The sequence below is a fragment of the Lissotriton helveticus genome, chromosome 9 (assembly GCF_964261635.1).
Source record: "Lissotriton helveticus chromosome 9, aLisHel1.1, whole genome shotgun sequence".
Taxonomy (NCBI): domain Eukaryota; kingdom Metazoa; phylum Chordata; class Amphibia; order Caudata; family Salamandridae; genus Lissotriton; species Lissotriton helveticus.
Window position 1 is genome coordinate 869,746,074 of NC_136070.1, and position 23,099 is coordinate 869,769,172.

At 41.3% G+C, this 23,099-nt stretch overlaps 1 protein-coding gene across 1 annotated transcript in view; it reads left to right on the forward strand.

The window, feature by feature from the left end:
- Positions 1–23,099, forward strand: part of LOC144781934 (WD repeat-containing protein 62-like) — a 636,677-nt gene that overhangs the window by 282,762 nt on the left and 330,816 nt on the right. The window contains exons 17-19 of the mRNA XM_078661021.1: positions 8,622–8,733; positions 9,335–9,398; positions 21,383–21,505. Coding sequence (XP_078517147.1) covers positions 8,622–8,733; positions 9,335–9,398; positions 21,383–21,505 — 299 coding nt within the window. The remainder of the gene's footprint in view (positions 1–8,621; positions 8,734–9,334; positions 9,399–21,382; positions 21,506–23,099) is intronic.

Genomic DNA, 23,099 nt, shown 5'->3' on the forward strand with positions numbered 1-23,099 from the left:
GTAATGCTGAACCCCAGCATCTTGTTCAGTGGCTTATATGAGGCACAAATCAGTAAAGGCTAAAACCCTCTTCCTTTCCAGGCTTGTACTAGTTAAGAGACGCTTGCTACCTCCTGCAGGTTCACCTGCTGTCTCCTGATTTCTTCCACAAACGTGCCAGGAAGGGTTGGGCAGGCTGTTAAGTACATAGAAGCTCACACTTGTAAGTTGGTGGCCATGGGCTAATTTTAACGCTGGAAGGTATTCGTTATGCTAAGTCCATCCAACCGCAAAAGTAGCCCGACAGTGCAGGAGGTATTGTTTGTTTACGCTTGTACCTAATGTGCTGCTGCAGGTAACATGGATCCCGGGTACTGCGAACAACCCCATAGTATCCGATTATTTTGAGGATTTTCTCTTCATTACCTCTTGTAACTCACCTGCATTTTATATAGCATGTTTTGAAGAAAAGTGTTGTAAAATGAATACATTGGCTCTAATAAGAAAGCATAATTCAGTCTGCTCACTCTTAGAAATGTGTAGCTATTTTAAAGCGATCAGTAACTGTTAGTCCATCCCTGATGCTAGGCCCTAACCTAGCCTTGACATATCCTACTCCCTCAGGCCTTCCAAGATGAGGTGTGTCTACCCTTTGTGGGGAGTACTTGCACTTCCATGGTGGACTGAGGGGCACTGAATAGATAGTAGCAATTATCTGTTAAGACATGCATCACAGTGGTATTGAAGGGGGTAGAATCTCCTCAGCATGATGTGAAACAGAATGTTTATTGCTGACTAGGTGATCCTTTTGGCTTCCATCGTTATGAGGTATCTTAAGTGACATATCCGGAATTGATACAGGGCTCTTTAAGTTGGCTGGGTCTACCTCCTATCAAATCTGATAATGAGTATGTCACCTCCAAATTACCTCTAAAACTGGAGTGAACATGTCAGAGAAGAGGGCCTATTGTGACTATAAAAGGTATACTTGCTCCGGTGAGGACTAGTGGGGGTTACAAGAAACTTCAGCAATGTGTCAAATTAGGTTGTCTTCTCTGGGCCGTCCCACCTTTGAGCAACCATACAATGGAGGCATTGAGAAGAATGTGGCATTGGCACACTGGGGAGCAAGCTAGATTAATTAAACAAAAGAGTGGTTGGACAGGAAGAAAAGCATGCAACTGCAGGCTAAAAAATATGGAAGCAGAAAACAGGGGTGTCCATCTGACACGCATCATGTCATAGAGAATAAATCAAGCAGCAACACACCCAGTGGTTTGGGTTTTTGCGTAGTACCTGCTCAAAGTGATACCCAAATGAAGGATTCATCTGAAGGCACACAGACCAATATATTTGCAGATTCCGATTTTCACAAAGTCCTTGAAACATACAAACCCTGTTGTACACGACCAACTGGCTTACAGCCATCAATACACTCAAACCAACAGTCATGCATAACCATTTAAAGCAATATTGCCTGTTGAAATTAGCTAAGGCATTCATTTTCACTATACCAGTGGTTAAATATTTCTTAGAAGAATTTCCAAAGATATTCCATCTGCTTAGCAGACTCGTCCTTCTCAATAATGTGTGGTATCACAGCTATCACTGACCATTGCTATGGTGACTGTTGCTAGATACCTATGTAACTGTTCTGAAATTACAGAGAGAGATTCAGTTGAAGTGTGGTCTTGCTCTCAATCGGATGTACCTGCTTACTCTCAATAAATTTCTCATCTTTACTTCGTTATCCTGGTGGTCATCATTACAATTTGGAGACTTTGGACGGGATTGGACTTTGATTCACCTGGCTTCACGTATCTTCAGGATCTTATTTTAATTTTTTTGTATGATTTAAAAAAAAAAAAAAAAAAGGAAGAGAAGAAAACACACAATAGCAGTTCTATGGAATAGAGTAAGCATAGTGAAGAACTGCTTATTTTTACGAGAGTTCATCATTCTATTTTGAAGCCTGGAGGATTTAATTCATCGTCATAGAAGACAGCGGAGTTAAAAATAGAAAGGCAGGGTCAACGTTTCCAGCTGATTTTATTCATGCGTGAAAAGTGGATTATGGAAGAGGAGCAGTATTTCAACTAAAATCACAAAGGTGACTAGTGAACCGTTACCTGCGATATCGACAGTTGAAACTGTTCTTCATTGCATCTTATGAGCGGAAGGGGCGTTCCAAGGCGGCGTTCCAGCTTCTCATCGGTCATCTTCTATTCTCGAACAGAACAGGGCGAGGAAGACGTAGAACCGATTCCACATCAGAGAAACGTCATAGCAAGCGTCCAGTTCGGCGACAAAATTGTAAGCGTCACCGCGTCATCACGTCGGGTCACGCTAGTGACCTTGAGTGACCGCCATTTCGGAAATTGGCTGTTTCCTAGTAACATCCTTAATTCTTAAAGCACCGAGCGCATGGGATTTTCATTTTAAAGAATCACCGGAGCGCTCTGGTTGTCTTCTGCGAATCATTCTCTCAAAGTTCATGGTAATTATAAGAAATTACATTTTGTACTCAATTTAAAAGAATTCACCATGATATGCACACCATATTCAGTCAAGTGCATGTCATCCTCAAGTAGTGATAGTGATATCTACACTACTTAATAATATACGGTGATATGCACACCATTTTAAAGTGAATTGGCAGCAGACTTTTTAATAAGTGCATATCAAACTCAATTATTCCTGGAGATTTGCACACCAGTCATCATTCTACACAACAATTAACTTATAGTCTTCGCACATGGTGAAGTGCACACCTTTAGGTTTTCTTTTGTGAGGTTATATCTTAAACTTTTAAACAATGTATCCTTCTGTATAACTGCTACAAATATATATATGGCTACTCAAGGGTGCGGGTTTGGTTTGCCAGTTCCATTTCTCGCGCGCCCTGGAGATCCTGTATTAAAGTGGTTAGATTGGAAGGATTATTTTCTTAATTATATTTCAGCTCTAGAGGAGGAAAATGAAGTTGAATTCACTCCCTTTAGGAAAAAGAAAATGTTATTACATAGTTTAGGACCTGAAGGATCCAGAATCTATAATCAAATGGAAAAAAATCTAGACCTACTGAAGATTCTAATGTATTTTTAGACGCGTTACATGATCTAGGTGCTTACTATCAACCCACAGTGTGTGTAGGTATTAGTAGATACACGTTTTTTCAGAGGAAACCGCTCAAAAATGAATCTGTAGAAGATTGTTTCCACGTTAAAATAAAACTCTGAGTTACCGTATTTTCCGGCGTATAAGACGACCCGGCGTATAAAACGACCCCCTAATTTTCTTTATAAAATGTAGGTTTCGTGCTAAACTCGCCGTATAAGACTACCCCCACTTCCAACGCAGTGCACAGTGCCACCATCGCCTACGTAACGTTCGTTCTTGTGTTTGAGTTCCCTAAGGAATCTCCTTGAGCTAAAGAGTAGCCTATTTAGGATACCACGGTGGAGTGCGTGGATTCAAATTTATTTGTGCATAAGATTTGCACCCAAAGCGTTCTTTCTGATATTTGGTTTAGGGTACTTGATATCCATTCTTTGGCATTTCATCCAAAATCAATTCCAAATGTAATGCCATGAATGCTGTCATGTTGGATCATAGAATGTCCTCACCAGATGTGCCCCCCACTTCCCTGTGTTGTACATTGCCATTATCCACATTAGTATTGTTACGTACTCATATGCATTGTGGTTTGCCATTATCCACATTACGGTAGTTTTGTTACTCATATACATGGTGGTTTGCGGTAGAAATTACTTCTGTTCATTAGCATAGCCTGTGGTGGAGCCAGATGATTTCCCCTGTGTCTCAAGAACAATAAATAGGGTGGATATGCTGCTGGATGCATTAAGGAAAATTTGATGTTTTTGGCATATTACCGGTACCGTAACTGTAATTTATTTCCCTCTTTCAGATCCGCTTTCAGTGGGTTTGCTTTTGATACTTCCACAGTGCCACCATCGCCTACGTAACGTTAGTTCTTGTGTTTGAGTGCCCTCCTATACTGTACCTCTACTTGCACACATGTCACTTTTTCCTCCTGTAATGCACCATTTCCTATTGAGAAGCGGTCTGACACCTTCGGGTGAAGTCCGCGCTATGTAAAAACGCATGAAAACATACTGTTAAATTTGGCACCCGGCGTATAAGACGACCCCCGACTTTCCAGAACATTTTAAGGGGTTAAAAAGTCATCTTATACGCCGGAAAATACGGTAATTGTCAATTCGAAAATCTTCATGATCGTTTCATCAGAGATCAACTCGTAATGCATTCCAATAATACAGCAATCCCCAAAAAATTATGGGTTTGTGGAGATTCACCTTTGAATGAAATCATAACCATTGTTAAAAAAGGTGAAATGTCAAAAAGATGTGCACAGATGGCTTTAAAGAAAAGTGAAGATAGTAATGTTGTCAGTAAGGTATCTATTAACAGAAGTTCTAGTAAAAATCTTGACAAAAAAATTATAAAGATGTTAGCAAGAAAAATACAAATTATAGCAAAAATGACTATGAAGACAAACAATATGTTATAGGTGTGGATATAAAGGTCATACTGCAAGAGATAAGTGGTGTCCTGCTTTAAAATCAAAATGTAGTTTTTGTGGTGTAATGGGACATTTAACCAAAGCCTGCAGGAGGAAGAATAATAAGAACAACAAGAAAATTGTTGGTTGTGTTGATGATGGTAAGGAAGAAGTTTTTAACGATAATGATGCTTCTAGTGATGATGGCATACTTTGCATTGATGATTTTTTTTAAACAGATAATGTAGTTTTGAATGTTTGTTTTTCAAGAAAAAAGAAACCTGTGTTTGAAATAACATAGGAGGGGTGGATTTACAAATTGTACCTGATTCTGGTTCACCCTATACAATCATTCAACGCACAGTACGGGATAGTAACTTTGCAAAAGTCATTGAGCTGTACTTAAATACCCCTGTCGTAAAACCTGTGACTTACACCGGTGAGAAAGCCCCTATGGTAGGATTTGTAGAAGTTGTCTTTAAATTTAAAGACAGAAACACTATGGGTAAGTTATATGTTGCCGAAAAAGGATCTTCGGATCTAGGGTGGATTGATCAGGGAGAACTAGGGATCATACTCAACCCTAATACTGATGATCAAGTTTTATTGTTAGATTAATCAGATAAAAGTTTTTGGGATGACATGGTCAAACAATTTCCCCGTGTATTTTCTGGAGAAGTAGGAAAGTTGGATGGTTTTGTACACAAAATAGTACTCAGTGACAATGCTGTACCAGTAACTCATAAAGCTAGAAACATTCCTATAAGTATAAGAGAAGGCGTCATGAAAGAATTAGATACCTTAGAAAAGAAAGGGATTATTGAACCAGTAGAATGCGCGGAATGGCTTGCTCCCTTAGTTGACACACGCAAACCTGATGGCCGTTTGCGCCTATGCATGGATCTGATAGATCTTAATAAAAACATCATAGTAGACAAATTCCCTTTCCCTAGAATCGATGAGTTATTGGCTCAAACTAAACATATAAAGTGGTTCTCTACAATTGACTTAACGTCGGCCTATCACCAGATTCAGTTACACGACAGCAGCAGAAGCCTAACTGCTTTTATAACTCCTTTTGGATGTTATTGCTTTGTGCGCATGCCTTTCGGTCTGGCTTCTGCTGCCGCCGTGTATCAGAGGCTAATGCACAAACTATTTAAAGATTTGAAAGGCATCACATATTTTCAAGATGATATATTGATAATGGGTCGAGACCGCAATGAACATAATGATAGACTTAAGACAGTTCTTTCCAAATTAGCAGAAAAAGGGTTGACAGCAGAACTCAAATTTAAATTCAGGATGAGGTCTGTCACATACTTGGGACATGAAGTTGGTGGCGATGGCAGTTCCCCAAAGAAGGGTTTAATTGAAGCCATCAAAGAAGCTCCATCTCCAAAGTCAAAAGATGAATTAAGATCACTCCTTGGAATGGCAGAATTTTACTCAAAATTTGTACAGAATTTTGCCACCAAGACCTATAATATGAGACAATTATTAAAAGTAAAACAAGAGTTTCATTGGAATGATGATTTGGAAAATGACTTCAAAAAAATAAAAAGTGACCTATTTTCAGCCTTACCCCTACAAGCGTTTGACAATTTGGCACAAAGCATAATTACAACCAATGCTAGCGGTAAATGTTTGGGAGCGGTACTTTCCCAGGTCAATGATGATGGTGAAGAAGTGGCCATAGCCTTTGCTTCCCGTTCTCTTTCACTAGCTGAGGAAAATTATTCGGTGATAGAGAATGAAATGTTACCTACTATATGGGCAATGGAAATGTTTAGGCAGTTTGTGTGGGGAACCAGTTTTGTTCTACACCTCTACTTAAAGTATTAACATCAGAGGGTATACTCAAAGCCACACCAAGAATTGCTAAAATGAATTTGAAACTTCTTGATTTCACTTATGATGTGGAATACTTACCTGGGAAGAGAAATCAGGTAGCAGATTATCTCAGTAGATCTCCATTACCATATCAGTGTTTTGAACAAGCTGATTGGGATGATTTCAATGTGGCTGTGGTGTATGATAAAACTAATGCCATCTCCAAGGAAGAATGGGACACTGAATACTCGCTATATGAGACATCATAGAAAACAGCATCCTTCATAACCAAAGTTTGGCCTGGTAAAAATGGAAATCAAGGAGATTTAAGAGCTTTGTGGGAAATTCGAAATTATCTTTCTATTAATAATTCAGGTTACATTTGCAGAGGAGAAAGAATCATTGTTCCCACAACGTTACGATTTAGAGTTTTAGAATTAAATCATGAAGGTCACCTTGGCATTACAAAATTGAAAGCCAGAATAAAATGGTCTTATTGGTGGCCAGGAATAGACAGAGACACAGAAACATTTGTCAAGGAATGTTCTATTTGTCAAGATTCTGATAAAACTCTGTGTATTAAGACCTACGCTTGGTACTAAACTCCTTCCTTATCGACCCTGGGAGAATCTCAGCATTGATTGGTTAGGTCCCATTGATGATGAAGAAGGAAACCATAAGCATATTTTAGTTGTTGTAGATGATTATTCGAAGTGGCCAGAGATTGAAATTACTGAAAATTTTGATACTAGACCGGTAATTACATTTTTAGAAAACATATTTTTACGTGAAGGAATTCCCCAGATCATATGCAGTGACGATGGGCTCCAATTTTCATCAGATAAATATAAACCTTTTTTTAGAAAGGAATGGAATTAGTGAGAAGAAAACACCAGTTTATAATCCAGCAGAAAATGGCACGGTAGAAAGATTTAATAGAGTCATTATGGGCAGTATACAAGCATCCTTGAAGGCCGGTAAATGTTGGGAAAAATAACTTTTTAGCACACTCTGGGCTTATAGAATCACTCCAACAGGTACGCGTTACAGTCCATTCAGAATATTACGTGATAGAGAACCTTTTACTAAAGATAATGTTGCGTGGTGTAATTTGAAAACATATGGAAAATGGTCACCTGCTTTAGTAAGAGCCAATCTTAGAAAAGTGCATGATACTTGCAAAGCTAATTTTGACAAAATTCATAGAACTTGTTATTGTAAGTTGGAAGCTGGTGATTGGGTCACAGTTAAACTAGCTACTAAAGTAAGGAAAGGTCAAAGCAAATATTCAGCACCTTTATAAGTAATTTCTCCCTACTCTAAATCAGCTAAATTGAGTGATGGTAACATTTGGCACTACAATAGACTTTCAAAATATGTGCATTTTCAGCACAATAGAAAACTTGAGAAATCGGTTTCCTCAATGAATTGGATCTGGGATGAAGTTACTAATCCTAGTGTTATAGATTGGAAAAATTCCCATGTTCAATCTTCTAGAGCTATTTGCAATGATGAAGTTCAACCTTCTTGTAGTTCTGGGAGAATAACACCTGCTGGCAGAGCACTAATTATGCCGACAAAATATAGAAGTTATGTCATGTAAAAAGGAAGAAAGGAGGTGGTTCCCTTACAACAATATAACATGCATGTATCTTTTATGTAGTATGTATAATATATTTTAGTCAGCGTCTTTATCTTTAGACATGGGTATAATTGTTTTCAGTAATATGTATAATATATTTTAGTCAATGTCTTTATCTTTAAACATGTGTATAATTGTTTTCAATTATTTTGTTCTTGTATTATTTAGTTATTTAGTTATATTATTTTGGTAAAGAAAGGCGATGTGGTATCACAGCTATCACAGTGACCATTGCTATGGTGACTGTTGCTAGATACCTACGTAACTGTTATGGAATTACAGAGCGAGATTCAGTTGAAGTGTGGTCTTGCTGTCAATCGGATGTACCTGCTTACTCTCAATAAACTTCTAATCATCCTGGTGGAGTCATCATTACATAATTGAATATTATCAAATATATTATTGGTCCACAATATGAATTTATGCATAAAAAGGTCGATTTCATGGTGGCCAGGAATATGAGTGAGATCCAAGCTTCATACAGTAATTCTTTGTAACACAGTCCTTTCATATTCTCAGGACTGTTAAACTGACTTAGTTATGTTCATATGTCGTACCTATAGACAACTGTTTGTAGCCTGCACTGTATAGATCCCATAGGTAATATTGAATGCTTTTTTTCAGGTCGAGATGGACCCTTCAGGAACATTCATTGCCACTAGTTGCTCAGATAAAAATATTGCTCTTTATGATTTATTCTCTGGCGAGTGTGTGGCAACAATGTTTGGACATTCAGGTTAGTCTAAAATTGGAATTTGCAAACAGCAATCACGTGTTATTTTTGTCTTTTCGAAATATGCATGAAAGAAAGTTACACTTAATATTTTTATATTATACCACTACCACTATTTTAAAACCTGTTTGCTTGCTATCCCATCTGGGACCCAAGTAGATAGACACTGTAGTCTATTTGTGAAATGTCAGCCTAACCAGTCTTTAATTGGAAACTTTGTTGGCGCTCCTACTATATACATACTTGATTTCAAATCAATGTGCAAAGCACATTTTGATCAGGTGTATGTCAGTAGAAGACAACAATAACTCAAGTTTTAAAATAACTTTTATTCCTACATGTTTGAGTGTCCTAGAAGTGTAAATACGATGTTGGTCTTTGCCCAACTATAGGGTGAACATAGTATGCCATCTTGCTGGGTCTGTATCTGTACCGTACGTTTCGGAAACAGTACTCTGCAGCACGCTGTTTTTTCGAATCAATATTTTGCTAGCTGTAAGTAGTCCCTAGTTCCCTATCACCAACTCCAAAGAGTACATGAAAATGCATCTGTTGAATAAAAAGCAGCCACTTAATCAAATATTAATTGTATTCTCTTTTTCAGAAATCGTAACAGGGATGAAGTTTACTCATGATTTTAAGCACTTAATCACAATTTCTGCTGACAGGTACATTTATTCAATTTTTGTGCATTAAATGTTTTACTATGGAATATTGTAAACGACTGTGGCATAAATGAATTACATAGATACTTTTTAGGAAAATTGCATAACATGTTCTAGAATGTCGCTAGTGAGTCAAATGTCCATTTTGTTTGAATATTGACTTTTGAAACAAACAATGGCACTTCTTTTGCTTTGACTGCAAAATCAAGTTTATATAAGTTTTGCATTATGTACACCTCTCTTTAAAGGCCACCCATAGACACCAGTGATGATGGAATTTGCAACATGGTGAAAGAATACTGAATGATCTCTTGCTAATGAAAACCAAAAATGCGTCCCACAACTGACTATTTATCTTTAGAAATGATGGGAATTAAAATGGAATCAATAAGTTCCAAACTCTGAAGAAAAAAACATGATGTCCTATAAGTCCAAAGGAAAACACAGATCTATGAAATGAAATGAAACAGGATTTTTACAGCGCACTCCTGCTGAAGGGTGTTCATTCTCTATTCCCAGTTAATGAAAAAGAGGGATGCCAGCTGACTGATGAGTGAAAACCCAAGTCTTGAGTTTCTTTTAAACTGACACTCAATGTCAATTTGTCGTAGGTCTAAAGTAATTTTGTTCCATGCTCGAGGCCCAAGTCGGAAAAAGACCCGCCTCCAGCTTTTGAAATGTGAACCCTTCGGACTGTGGCCAAGTGGCCCTATCGATGAACACAATTTCCCTTGGGGCTGCGGTACATAATCCTAGTGGAAAAATATCTTGGGCCAGTTTGGGGCAGCGCTCTGTACAAAAGGTGCAGCATTTTGAACACAAAATAAGTTTGTTCACAGGGAGCCAATGCAGATCCCTCAAGAGCGTGGAGATATGAGCCTGTCTTGAGGGATTGAGCGTAAGGCGAGCTGGAACAGTTTTGAGTATTTGGAATTTTCTAACTAGCTACTGTGGGAGATCCACGTAGAGCGCAGTAGGATAGTCCAGCCTGGCCATACCCAATGGCAATACCACCGTTTATCTGGCAAAAACAAAGTGCAAAAATATTTTTGCATGGTGTAAAAGGCCAAAGCACATTCCTACCACCATGTTTATTTGTTAATGAAATGTCAATAGTTTGTCGACCTTGACTCCCAGATTTATGTCATCCCCATCTTGCTTGTTGGGAAGTGCAGCTCTCTCTGGCCAGTGGATTTTTCAATTCAGGTTGAAATTTCGTCCAAAGCTGCGTACCTCTGTTGTATCTGCATAGCACTTAAATTGGCTGACGTGCATCCATTGAAAAACTGCAGTAAGACACGGATTGATGGCATCAGGGAGATTGCTTCACCGTTTCTTAAATGAAAAGAAAAGCGGAGTGTCGTTGGCATGGGAGATTATTATTATTTATTACCATTGGTCTTTATTGTGTTGGTCCCTCAGTTGAAGGAACTGACTCCCTGAGATTGTTGCCACATGCTTGCTGACTGCACCAGCTTAGCATCCGCAGCTTTTTCAAGGAAATCATTGGACAAGGCAGTTATCATCGCCTTTCAACACAGCTCTTCCAAATCCTCTCATTGCTGTTTGGGTCACATGCAATGTTTACTTGCAATACAAAGTTGGTATAGCTCAAGAATTTCTCAATGGAGAGGGGAGGTCTGCAGAATTTCACAACTTGCATATCACTCTCCTAGCCAACACCAGTAGATAAAAAATAAGCCTTGCCTTGGGACTATTGGTTGGGATATTCAACACATGAGCCTCACCAAAAACACCAGCTGGGGGCTTTGCTTAATTAGATTGCCAGATATTTCACTGAGACTATTACTAACACTGTTCCAATAAGACGACAATACAGAGCTGATCAGGAACATGTGTATATCGTCAGCTTGAGGTGCTTCACCTTTCATTGGTCAATTCCTCTGAGGCCTACCATGAATGTAGCTGCTAATACTAAAACTTTGAAAGTGTACCCCCACTAAACACTGACATTTTAACCCTCCCTTCTAGCTTTGCCCTATCACTTTAATCTCTCTAGTAAGTTAAGTCTGCCCTCCTGAAAGTTTGACTGTTGAAGGATAATAAATATCCAGAGACCCAGAGCAGAGTAAACAGGTCTGTTTATTAATCATCCACTCTCCTCACTGGAGAGCTTCTCAACATTCCATGGCAAGCTCCAGGGCCGGCCATACCAACAGGGTCCACGGGGAAGGGGTGGTGGGACATACCAATAAGGGGAATAAATTACAACACATCTCCCTTCCATAGGGTGACACAGAATAAAACTGGGCTCACCGCGGTGGGATAGCATATATCATATGAATAGAGAAAGAACAAAAGGAAAACAGGAAATGTTATGCACATTTACAAATCTTGTCAAAACTCCACCATTGACCATTCTCAAGTTGAACCACATTCTTAAGTACCTTGGCAATTTTGCATGGCATGTAGTATTTACTTTGGGTGACTCCCACTTTGGTGTTCTTCCTGACTTGTACCCTGTCACCTATTCCCCACTTGGGATCCTTCACTCCATGCTTTGTATCATACCACAGCTTGTACTTGTCTTGGTGGAGTCGAACCTTCTCTGCCCTTGCCTCCTGATCCACTACTCTGGGCTCACCCCCACTCAGCCAACTGGGATTGAACTTGGTGCATGGTTCACGACCACGCAGTGCCACAAAGGGTGAGATGCCTGTGACGTTATTGGGAGAGGTGTGGTAGGCCCACAGACACTTCCTAATAGACTCTTCTACATCATGCCCATTGGTTGCAGCTAATTGGATGTGTTCCTTGATGATTCTGTTTGCTCGCTCCACCAGCCCATTGGCCTTAGGGCAGTATAAAGCGGTGGTTTTATGTTTAATGTTCAAACCTTTGAGAAATGTACGCATTTCATCAGAGCAAAACTGAACCCCATTATCAGTGACCAGAGTCTCTGGTATGCCTTCCTCAACAAATACTCCATTTAAGAACTCAATCACTGCCCTCATGGTGACAGAGTGGACAAACTTTTGCTTGATCCAATGGGTCGTGTAATCAATTAAAACCAGCATGAATTTTCTCTTTTCTCCTAATTTGAGCATGGGGCCGATAATGTCCATAGCCAGCTTGCTCCATGGTTTACTTGGCACTTCTACTGGAGATAATGGAGCTTTCTGAATTATCTTTGATTTGTCGCTTTTTGCACATGCCCCACAATCCTTAACAGCTTGTTCGGTCATGGCATCCATCCTGGGAAACCAGTAGCTGGATCTGACTCTAGCTTTTGTAAGGCTACGCCCTAGATGGCCTTCATGCGCCAATTCGATGACCTTCTTCCTGAGGCCCTTAGGTGGAACCGCTCTCTGGTTGCGATAGATTCTTCCGTTGATGAGGCTTAGTTCATTCCTCACTTCCCAATACTCCTCTACATTAGGTTCAAGTTCGCTCTTCCTGCTCGGCCATCCTTTCTCCATGTATTCCTTCAGGGCATTTATTTCCTTGTCTTCCTTAGTCTCCGTTTCCCACTCTTCTTCTGTGATGGCAGGCGTCTCCATCATAAGTACCGGACTGTCAAGAGCTTCTTCTTTCTCTCCCACCTCCGGTAATGGTGACCTTGAAAGGAAATCAGCGATTTTATTCTCCTTTCCTGGCACATACTCCACATTGAAATTATAGTGTTCCAGGCCCAAAATCCATCTGCTGATGCGAGGAGTACAATTCTCTAGTCCCTTCACAGAAAATATGAAGGTGAGGGGTTTATGATCTGACCGGATGGTGAACCTTAAACCCCACAAGAAAAACTTGAAATGTCTTACAGCCCAGAAACAGGCCAGGGCCTCCCTTTCAATTACGGAGTAGTTCCTTTCTGGGTTAGTGAGACTCCTGGAAGCAAATGCGATGACTTTCTCCTCTTTACCATCCTCTTGTATTAAGGTTGCTCCCAGGCCTTTGTTGGAAGCGTCTGTTGCTAGGATGGTTTTCTTTGAGGCATCAAAAGTTCCTAATGCTGGGGAGGTTAACAATTCCTCTTTCAACGATTTTACCACAGCATCATGCTCCTTGTTCCATAGGAAATCCTTGTCCTTCTTCATCAACTCCCTCATAGGCTCGCACTTGGCCGAAAAATTGTCCACGTACTTTGACATATATTCTAAGAGCCCTAAGAAGGATTTCAGTTCTTCCTTGTTTTTGGGGCTGGGTGCTTCCTTCACCGCTCGGATTAAACTGCTTTTCGGCCTGAATCCTTCCTCTGTAATCTTGTGGCCTAAATACTCTACCTCCTTCACTTTTATTTTACATTTTTCCTTTTTTAGAGTCAGGCCTGCCTCCATAAGTCTGCTGAACACCTGTCTCACGACTCCATCGTGTTCCTCCTCAGTCTGGCCGTATACTAGGATGTCGTCCTGGAAACACATGGTGTTCCCCACTCCTTCTAGTATTTTCTGCATTGCCTTCTGAAAAATAGCTGCTGCAGACGCCAGGCCAAATGGCATCCGTTTGAACATGAATGCTCCTATTGGGGTGATGAACGCCGTGAGGGGCCTAGATTCTGGATGGAGTTCTATTTGGTGATATGCCATGGACAGGTCGATCACACTGAAGTACTTAGCTGGACCCATGGTACTCAGCATTTCATTCATTATGGGCAAAGGATGTCTTTCCACCCATATACTGTCATTTAGGCTGCGCAAATCCACACAGAGACGAATACCCTCTCCATTGGCCTTGGCCGCGATGACCATAGGAGCCAGCCACTCTGTGCAGGTTACTGGTTGTATTATCTCTAACTCACACAGTTTGCGCAATTCCTCTTCTAGAGGTGCCTTCAACTTGAGGGGTACAGGGCGAAGTTTATGTACAGCTGGTTTCGCATTATACTTCAATTTAATTCTGTAGTGGAACATGTGCAAGCACCCAAGCTCATCTCTGAACAGTTGCCCAAACTCCTCACAAATGTTTCCACATCCCTGATACTTGTCAGTGAGTAACACCTGTTCTGCACTATTAGGATCTAGGATGATTCCCAGCTCTTTTTGGTGAACCCAACCCAACAAATTGGATCCTGATTCTACTACATACACTGGACCAAAAGTTTCTCTGTCTTTAAAACGTAGTTGAACATTTTTCATGCCCACCAAAGGTATTTTCCCCTTGTTATACCCTGTGGGAGAAATCTCAGGCATTTTCAATTGTTTGACATTGCAATTTTCCATGCATACAAAATCATCTCTGTTAAGTACCGTATAAGGAGAGCAAGAATCTGCATACATTTCTACACATTGGCCATCGAGAAAGACATCACATTTAGGGTAGATAGCATTTACAGTTCCTTCTATATCTTTTACCTGCAAAACAATTTCTCTAATCTTTGTCCTATGCACTTTACTTCCCTGGCTGTACTTTTCTCTGTACTCTTGCCCTCACTTCTAGAATATTGTTCACCGTCCCTACATACTCTCGCAAAATGCCCTCTCCTATTACATTTTTTGCATGTGACAAACCTGGCAGGGCATTGGTAAAAAGTTGCAAAATGATTATTACTACCACACCTGTAGCACTTCGGTCCCCTCTCTTTGATTTCTCCTCTGATGCTGTGATTATCCTTAGATCTTATCTTACATATTTCGCTGACCTCTTCTTCATCTTTTATAGAAGCTACCTCCTCCCCATTAGTTTTCATCTCCTTAATACATCTGGCTGTGTGTTCAACAGACTTAGCTATTTCAATAGCGTCTTTTAAACCTGGGTTCTTCGCTAGTAACTTCTCCTGGATGCGGGGGTTATTGGTACATCTTACAAGTTGGTCCCTAATAAGGGAATCTGTTAAACTGCCAAACTCACATAACTGCGTTAAACCCCACAAAGCAGCAATGAAATTCTGTACAGACTCATGCTTCCCCTGACTCCTTTTGAAAAACGTATGGCGTTCCAACACCACATTTACCTTGTCTCCAAAGTATTTCTCTAACTTTTCCATGGTTTGCTCATACTCATCCACTCCTGTTACCTCCTGTCCTTCCTGATCTAGCATAGGTAGAGACTCATATACCTTGCGCCCATGCCTACCCAAATTGTGTAACAAAATATGTTTTTTCCTTTCAGGCTTGTACTTTTCACCACCTACAGCTATTAAATAAGACTCAAAAAGTTTCACCCACTCCTTCCAACTTATTTCAGGTTCCCCTAACTCATTCAGAAAAGGCGGGGGTTTACTCATGCTTGCTGCTGCCATAATTAATCCTATGCTCAATTAACACCTTGAGAAAAGAGGTACAAATTGCTTAAAGAGAAAAACAGCAGTAATTTACACTACATGCAATTCTTTTAAGAAACGAACTCTAATTTTATACTGGCTTCAAACTGGTAAAATATCATAAAGGATAAATTCCTTGGTTTTACGGGGTAAGTGCAATGTCCCTCCTCCGCCACAACTAGAAACAGACAGGTGGCTCGGCTGTCTTATTCATAGAGGATAACCCACAAGGCTGTAATAATGAAGCAGACAGCAACTGTGGCAGCAAAGAGTTAACTTTCTCACAGAAAAGCCGGCCCTTAGCTACTGGCGCGCCGGGAACATCCCCGCTATCCGGTTACCAGGAAATCCAGACGCTGACTGAACTTTCCGGCTCCACAGCTCTCCCACACCCGATGGCTCTTGAGAAGAGCTGCTCTCGACCGTGGAGCACCCTTGGATCGGCATACAGCTGGAGACTGCGATGACGACGATGACGAGTGGCCTCCCACAGCTCCACACACGCACTCCGGTCGTTCTTCACTCGGAACCACAAAATCAGACGTCGGCAACCACTGAAGCTCTGGCCAGACGACACCACAGGCGGACAGCACGTTTCTTTTTAAACAGTACAGTTTCTCCTCAAACACGGTAGGTTTTTCCTTTTATTACTACCTTACGGTAGCTCGGCTAAATGGCACCTTCGTCCGATTCCTTCCGCCAGTAATCCAATTTACAGCCAATCGCTAAATCGCAACAGCCAAAAAGTTAAACTCTCTGCGAATAGGCACTTAACACAGTCATTAGGAAGCTGGTAACACCCAGAGTCACTCGGAATGCATGCTCTCACCTCCTCATAAAGTGGAAGTAGACGAGAACAGCAGTATCCAGTTAACATGAAAACACAGATGAGGAGCACAGCATACTTCCCCTTTTCATCTGATCTCGACTTTTCAATATTATCCTCTTAGTCCAATTCTTCCTTAATATCTCCTCTTCCTCTGTTAATTGTGTGGAGAGAGCACTCAAAGGGGAGATGATTAACCCCTGCCCCCTGCGCAGGTCCGTCGCCAGTGTTGAAGGATAATAAATATCCAGAGACCCAGAGCAGAGTAAACAGGTCTGTTTATTAATCATCCACTCTCCTCACTGGGGAGCTTCTCAACATTCCATGGCAAGCTCCAGGGCCGGCCATACCAACAGGGTCAACAGGGAAGGGGTGGTGGGACATACCAATAAGGGGAATAAATTACAACATTGACCTAGCACATCCTTCATGCATTCTGGTGTCCCAGGGCTAAAGTTAATAGTAGGATATGCTAAGGACTCTCCTCAAGCTGACCCGTGTCTTTAATGCGGCAATAAGGGCTTTCAGCCTAACTTTCTTAAAATTCTTTGGTCCCCAAATTCATTTTAAAAAATGGCTGCTCCTAAGCCCCCTAACATTGCTGCATACAGTCTTTCCATAGATGAGCTGTCTGGCTCGTTAGCTAGCAGCCTAAGGTTTTTAAACTGAAAAGCGTGACAGGAAAATTTGGAAGTAAGGTAATGCCAAGCTGCCACCCATCAGCTTTCTCCTTAGTTTTTTCTAAGAGAGTCTGACGCCCTTTGATGCCCACAGAAAACTACTTACTCTGCCCGAAGCTTTCTGATACTCTTTTGGAAAAATGAAGGGTGTGCTGTTAAACAAAAAGGTGACTTTAGGAAGAATCAACATTTTAACCAAGTTTGCTCTGCCATAGATTAACGGCAGATTCTCCCATCTCCCCAAGAGCTTCTCTATTTCTTGATTCACTTTTCTCAAATTCACCAAGGGAATATCCTTCAGTTTATGGACTATTTGGACCCCCAAATACCTCGTCTGGTGGCTTGCGTTCAGCTAGCCACTCTCCATCTCCCATGACATAACCTCGTTTTTGCCCTTAAAATATTGGGTATCCCGAGATCTTACCAAACCCTCCAGCATGTTCAACTGCCTTGACTTAATTCAAAAGAGTTACTGTGCTCACCTTTGTTCGTTCTTAACTTCAAGGTTCATAATCAACTGCCTTGACTACCAGTATATAATTTCAAAAAAGGGGGTGGTGATGGACAGAGTATCTGACTTAATCAGAACACTCCTACCCAGTGTACAGATCAGGGCTTGATCCATCACCGTTTTTTAGCTCACTGCACCATCCCAGTTCAGAACCTGGCTACATGCAAATTAGTCTGTCCCTGGCCCAGTGCATCATGGGAACAGGGCAAACCAAACTACCAAGCCAATTCTTTACTGGAAAGGAAACAAGCTTCCGGGGACCGGTTTCTGGCATTACAGCCGTCTTCGGCCCGGCTTGCTTGAATCCTGATGGTGCAGTGAGCAAGGGACTCACATCTGAGCATACCCTGCCACACTTGTGGTGGCCAAAATAATTTCAAAAAAGGGGGTGGTGATGGACAGAGTATCTAAGTTAATCAGAACACTCCTACCCAGTCAACAGATCAGGGCTTGATCCATCACCGTTTTTTAGCTCACTGCACCATCCCAGTTCAGAACCTGGCTACATGCAAATTAGTCTGTCCCTGGCCCAGTGCATCATGGGAACAGGGCAAACCAAACTACCAAGCCAATTCTTTACTGGAAAGGAAACAAGCTTCCGGGGACCGGTTTCTGGCATTACAGCCGTCTTCGGCCCGGCTTGCCTGAATCCTGATGGTGCAGTGAGCAAGGGACTCATGTCTGAACATAACCTTCCACACTTATGGGGGCCAAAATAATTTCAAAAAAGGGGGTGGTGATGGACAGAGTATCTGAGTTAATCAGAACACTCCTACCCAGTCAACAGATCAGGGCTTGATCCATCACCGTTTTTTAGCTCACTGCACCATCCCAGTTCAGAACCTGGCTACATGCAAATTAGTCTGTCCCTGGCCCAGTGCATCATGGGAACAGGGCAGACCAAACTACCAAGCCAATTCTTTACTGGAAAGGAAACAAGCTTCTGGGGACCGGTTTCTGGCATTACAGCCGTCTTCGGCCCGGCTTGCTGGAATCCTGATGGTGCAGTGAGCAAGGGACTCACATCTGACTACCAGTATATAGCAAGATGTCTTCTGCATAACTAACCTAACCTTAAAACCGAGGACACTAAAAGTAATGATGGTAGAGTCTCTCCTAATCTGAGGAGAGAATGGCTCTATATGAAGGTTGAATAATAGCTGTCACAGTGGGCACCCTTGGCTAGTGCTCCTTGTGATACAAAAGGCATCTGTCAGTTCATCTTTGACTAGAACCCCTGTGACTGGTGCATCATATAAATATTCCTAGTATTTGGTTTTAGTTTGGCTAGAAGGAAACTCCAATGTTCATCATATGCAGAATGCTGCCTCTTGCTGGCGCTCCATCTTATATTTTCTTTGCCTGCCTTCCTTCATATTCTGCTTGCTTTTCCTCTAATTCTAAACAAAGAACGGCAACCGTAGCTTGTTACGCCTAGAATGGTTCTCCAGCCTTTATAGGTCTTTCATCAATGCTTTATTCTGCAGTTTTAGCTCGCCTGTCTCCTGGGTGCTGTAATGTAAAGTAAGGATCATCTTCTCCAGGTTCTTTTCCAGGGTGGATGTTCGTTCTGCAAGATCATAACATTTCTTCTTTAATACACCACATTTCCCCTGGATCGCTTTCTGATTTATCTCAGATATCTCAGGCTTTTTCATGATGTTTAATTTGAGATTCAGGAGAATATTTCTGTCCTGTTTACCATGCCAGTAGTTGCTGTTGAGTCTGAAATGATTGCCATGATAAAATACATAGTGTACAAACAATTTGAGGAGATTGACTGAAAGATCCGATGAGTTTTGACAGTCTAAAAATAAATTAGACCTGGGTAGTGAACTCCGCCCCGTTTGCTGAGGTTGTGGAGTTTTCTGCACTCCTAGGAGCTCGCGGAGTGCAGAAAACTCCGCTCCGCATAGTGCAGCAGAGTTTTTTCCCTACTCGTGAACGGTAAGTTGGAGAGTGCGAGCTGACACTCTGGTAGAATTTCTACCCAAGGTGCAGAAAGATCAGCGCGAAGAGTAGTTCGCCATGCACTACGCCACTTGGGGAACTCGGTAGAGTTTTTTCGGTCTCTACGCGGAGTTCCACGTTTCGAAACTCCACAAACTACACCTAGGACTGAAATAAATATGTGCTGGAAGATTGGCCCAAATGGAGGGATGTGGAGTCAGAACACGTATTTGTGTACAAGGTTGCAGATGAGTTGGAAGTGGAGGGAGATTTAATGTTTAAAGAAGAGAAATGTGTTCCTCCCAGAGGGGTACAGAAGATAATTATTTGGCTGGCCCTTAAAGGACATCAAGGCATGTCCACCATGAAGTGTCTTGTTATTTTCGGTGGCCTGGGGTTGACAGAATGGTAGACAGGATGGTCAGGGAATATGAGGTTTGTGCAAATTGTGAGATTTTGTTGAAGGTCAGTTGTGCTTCTTTGAGATGTTTGAAGTGGCCTGAGCACCCTTTGCAAAAGGTCCCATTTGATATTTCTGGTCCATTTAATTGTCTGCCTATGGACTCATGTTTTGCTTTAGTCAGGATAGATTATCATTCCAAATGGCCAGAAGTGAAGGATGTATCGCAGACGTCTACTAATGTAGTCATCAAGTTTTTCAAAGAACTGTTCGCCAGAGAGGTTTGTCCATCAGTGTTGGTGACGGACAATGGAGTGCAAATTACATCTTCTGAAATGGAACCTATCCTCAGGCACTGTGGCAGTAAACATGGTACTGCCACGTTATACGAACCACGAGAGAATGATCAAGTGGAAAGGTTTAACTGTGTATTGAAAGAGTCTGTCATAGATTTACACAAATGAGGGGATTGGAGAAAGGCTTTGAGGCAAAGGTTGTGGACGTATAATATTACTCTTTATACCACAACAGAAGTTAGTACTTTTAAATTGTTAAAAGGAGCATGATATTGCTTCCAGTTTGTCTCTGTTATCGTTCAAGGAGAAGTGGGGAAGAGTGGAAGAAAAGAGTGATGTGAGTGATGTTGCGGAAAAGGTGATGTGGAAGCAGGATAAGTCCCAGGAATGGTATGTTGCGAAGTGGAAGACTAGGGCTCATCAAATCAAAATAGGCGATTGAGTTAGGTTTCGCAAACCTGGAATTGTGAAAATTTGGAAAACCCATGAAGGTACTTAAAGTGTTGACAAATTGTGTGATTACACAGGATGGGAGAGAATGGAACGTGTGTAGAAACTGGGGTTGAAGATGGTGTCCTAAGGAAAGATGAAGAACGTGTTGAAGGTTTTCTTGTGAAGTTTGGTGACACAGTGCAAAATGGCCACCGTAATGTCAGAAACACTGTTGGTTTTGTGTCTCCTGATTCTGTGGCCTCTAGGGTTAAAGACACTGACCGGATCAGACAGCCACCTGAGAAACTTGTTGAATTTGTCAAATAGGCCAAAGTGTTTCAATCATATTGTTGTATGCCAAGCTGTTGTTTTGTGTTATTTGTTGTTCTGCCCTACCTTGTTTTGTTGAACGTGGAATGCAAGAGGCAAAGCCAGTGGATCTTGAACTGTCCTGCTTACAGGACATTTTGCTGTGCTGCTGAATAAACACCTTACAAACTTTCCTGGAGTGGATTTCTAATAGATTTGGGATTTAACATCGTTCTTTTGTTCATGCAAATACAACTGTTTAAATTATGTACCCTGTTCTTTATACTTGATAGTGTCATTTACAAATTGCATTATCTGCTATAAAAAAATAACCTACATTGCCAAACATTTGTTTCCTGACAGCTGCATATTTGTTTGGCGTCTTGACCAGCAACTGACCAAGTGTATGAAAGATCAAGCAGAGGAAATGAATCAGCTAGAGAAGCAGAGAAAAACAAAGAAGGAGAAATGTGCATCTCAAATAAGGTATTAAATGAGTCTCTCTTAGTTAAATTGGATACATTTTATATTAACTTTCAAGAAATATTTTATTTTGTGGAAAACTACTTTGAAACAATCCAGTTGCTAAAAAAGACTGCTTCGAATGAAGCTAGACAGCTTGCATGATGCATAGCTTAATCGTACATTCTTCCAAACATGAGCTGGTTGTTCATACCTAATCACATCTTTCACTTATCCATGAACATATTCCAACCTTCTCTAGGGGTGTATTGCCCTGAAGGACCTTCAAAGCACCAGGGGACTCATTCTCCTATTTTCCAATTCACTGGGAGGCACTACTGCAATCTCCTGCTCCACTCATTGTGCTCAAAAGCCTGGGCCAAGGGCGGGTCCATCCGTGCATGTCAGAGCCCAGAGGTGGCGGGGCTGGGCAACTCCCCCTTGATTTATTTTTCCTGGACTTCAAATGTACTGTGCTATTTGATGCTGTAGTATTTACGCCTAAGACTCTTGCATCACTGGGACCACCACTGATTAATAACCACTTGCATGTCAGAGTAGCTGTCCTGCATTGTAATACACTTTTTGAGGTGGATGTATTATATCTTTAATAATCCGATCCATTAGCATTTATCTTTTTGGTTTGGTGCATACTTATTACATCAGTTGTGGCTAACGCTGCATAGGTTGTTGTTTCGTAACAATTTACTCAACCGCTTATTGTCAGTGGGGAAACAGAAGGCTACTGAAGTATTTCAGGGCACCGCTAAACATTCAAAGGGACCTGCTAAATCAGATAACTGGACCCTCCAAAAAATCAACCTCTTAATAGAAAAGATCGAATTTATTATAAGTACAGATTCCTCTTCATCCCAAGTATTCCAAAACACAACAAAGGAGCTCCCTCTATCCCTAGTTTTTTTTAAAAAGAGCAGCCAATTACGTACCTCGAAAGTACCTAGCACCCAATTTATTCAAGAGCAGGCTCGGAGGGGGGAGCTCCACTCGTTCATTCAGAAATTCGCCTGTATGAGCGAGTCTCCAGCCTTGTTCCATCTACTATTGTAATACCTTGTTGTAACCATTGCTCGCCTTAGAGGATTTGACTGGGGGCTATAATACCAAGGAGGGGGTATCCAAGCCCATAAGTGCTAAATCAACATTACATGCCTCTCTAAATGATATGGCACACCTCACACAACAAATACAGGATCTAGAGGAGGATGTGTGGGATCTCAAATCATTGATTACACACCATACTAACATGATTAATCAACTAGTTAGGTGGAGGTCTTTTCCCCTCACAAACATACAACCGCATATACTCAATCAGGACTCTCAGTACTGGGTCAGAGTGCCCAAGTCTGCTCTAGTACACCTTCCCACAGGGCCCAATAACACATTTTACAGCCAGGTTAAAATAAACTCAGGGAAAATGTGTGGTTCTATGTTGTGTAATGGACAGAGGCCTTTGAGGTCGTTGGGGCATTCTCTCAGATACAGGCAGTTTAGCAATCAGGGCGAAGTCCAAGTCTTTGGTGTCCTAACGGACCTCTGCTGAGTGCTAATCAAAGGTTCATCTCTAGCTCTCTGGATTACTTGACTCGACTGTGTATCT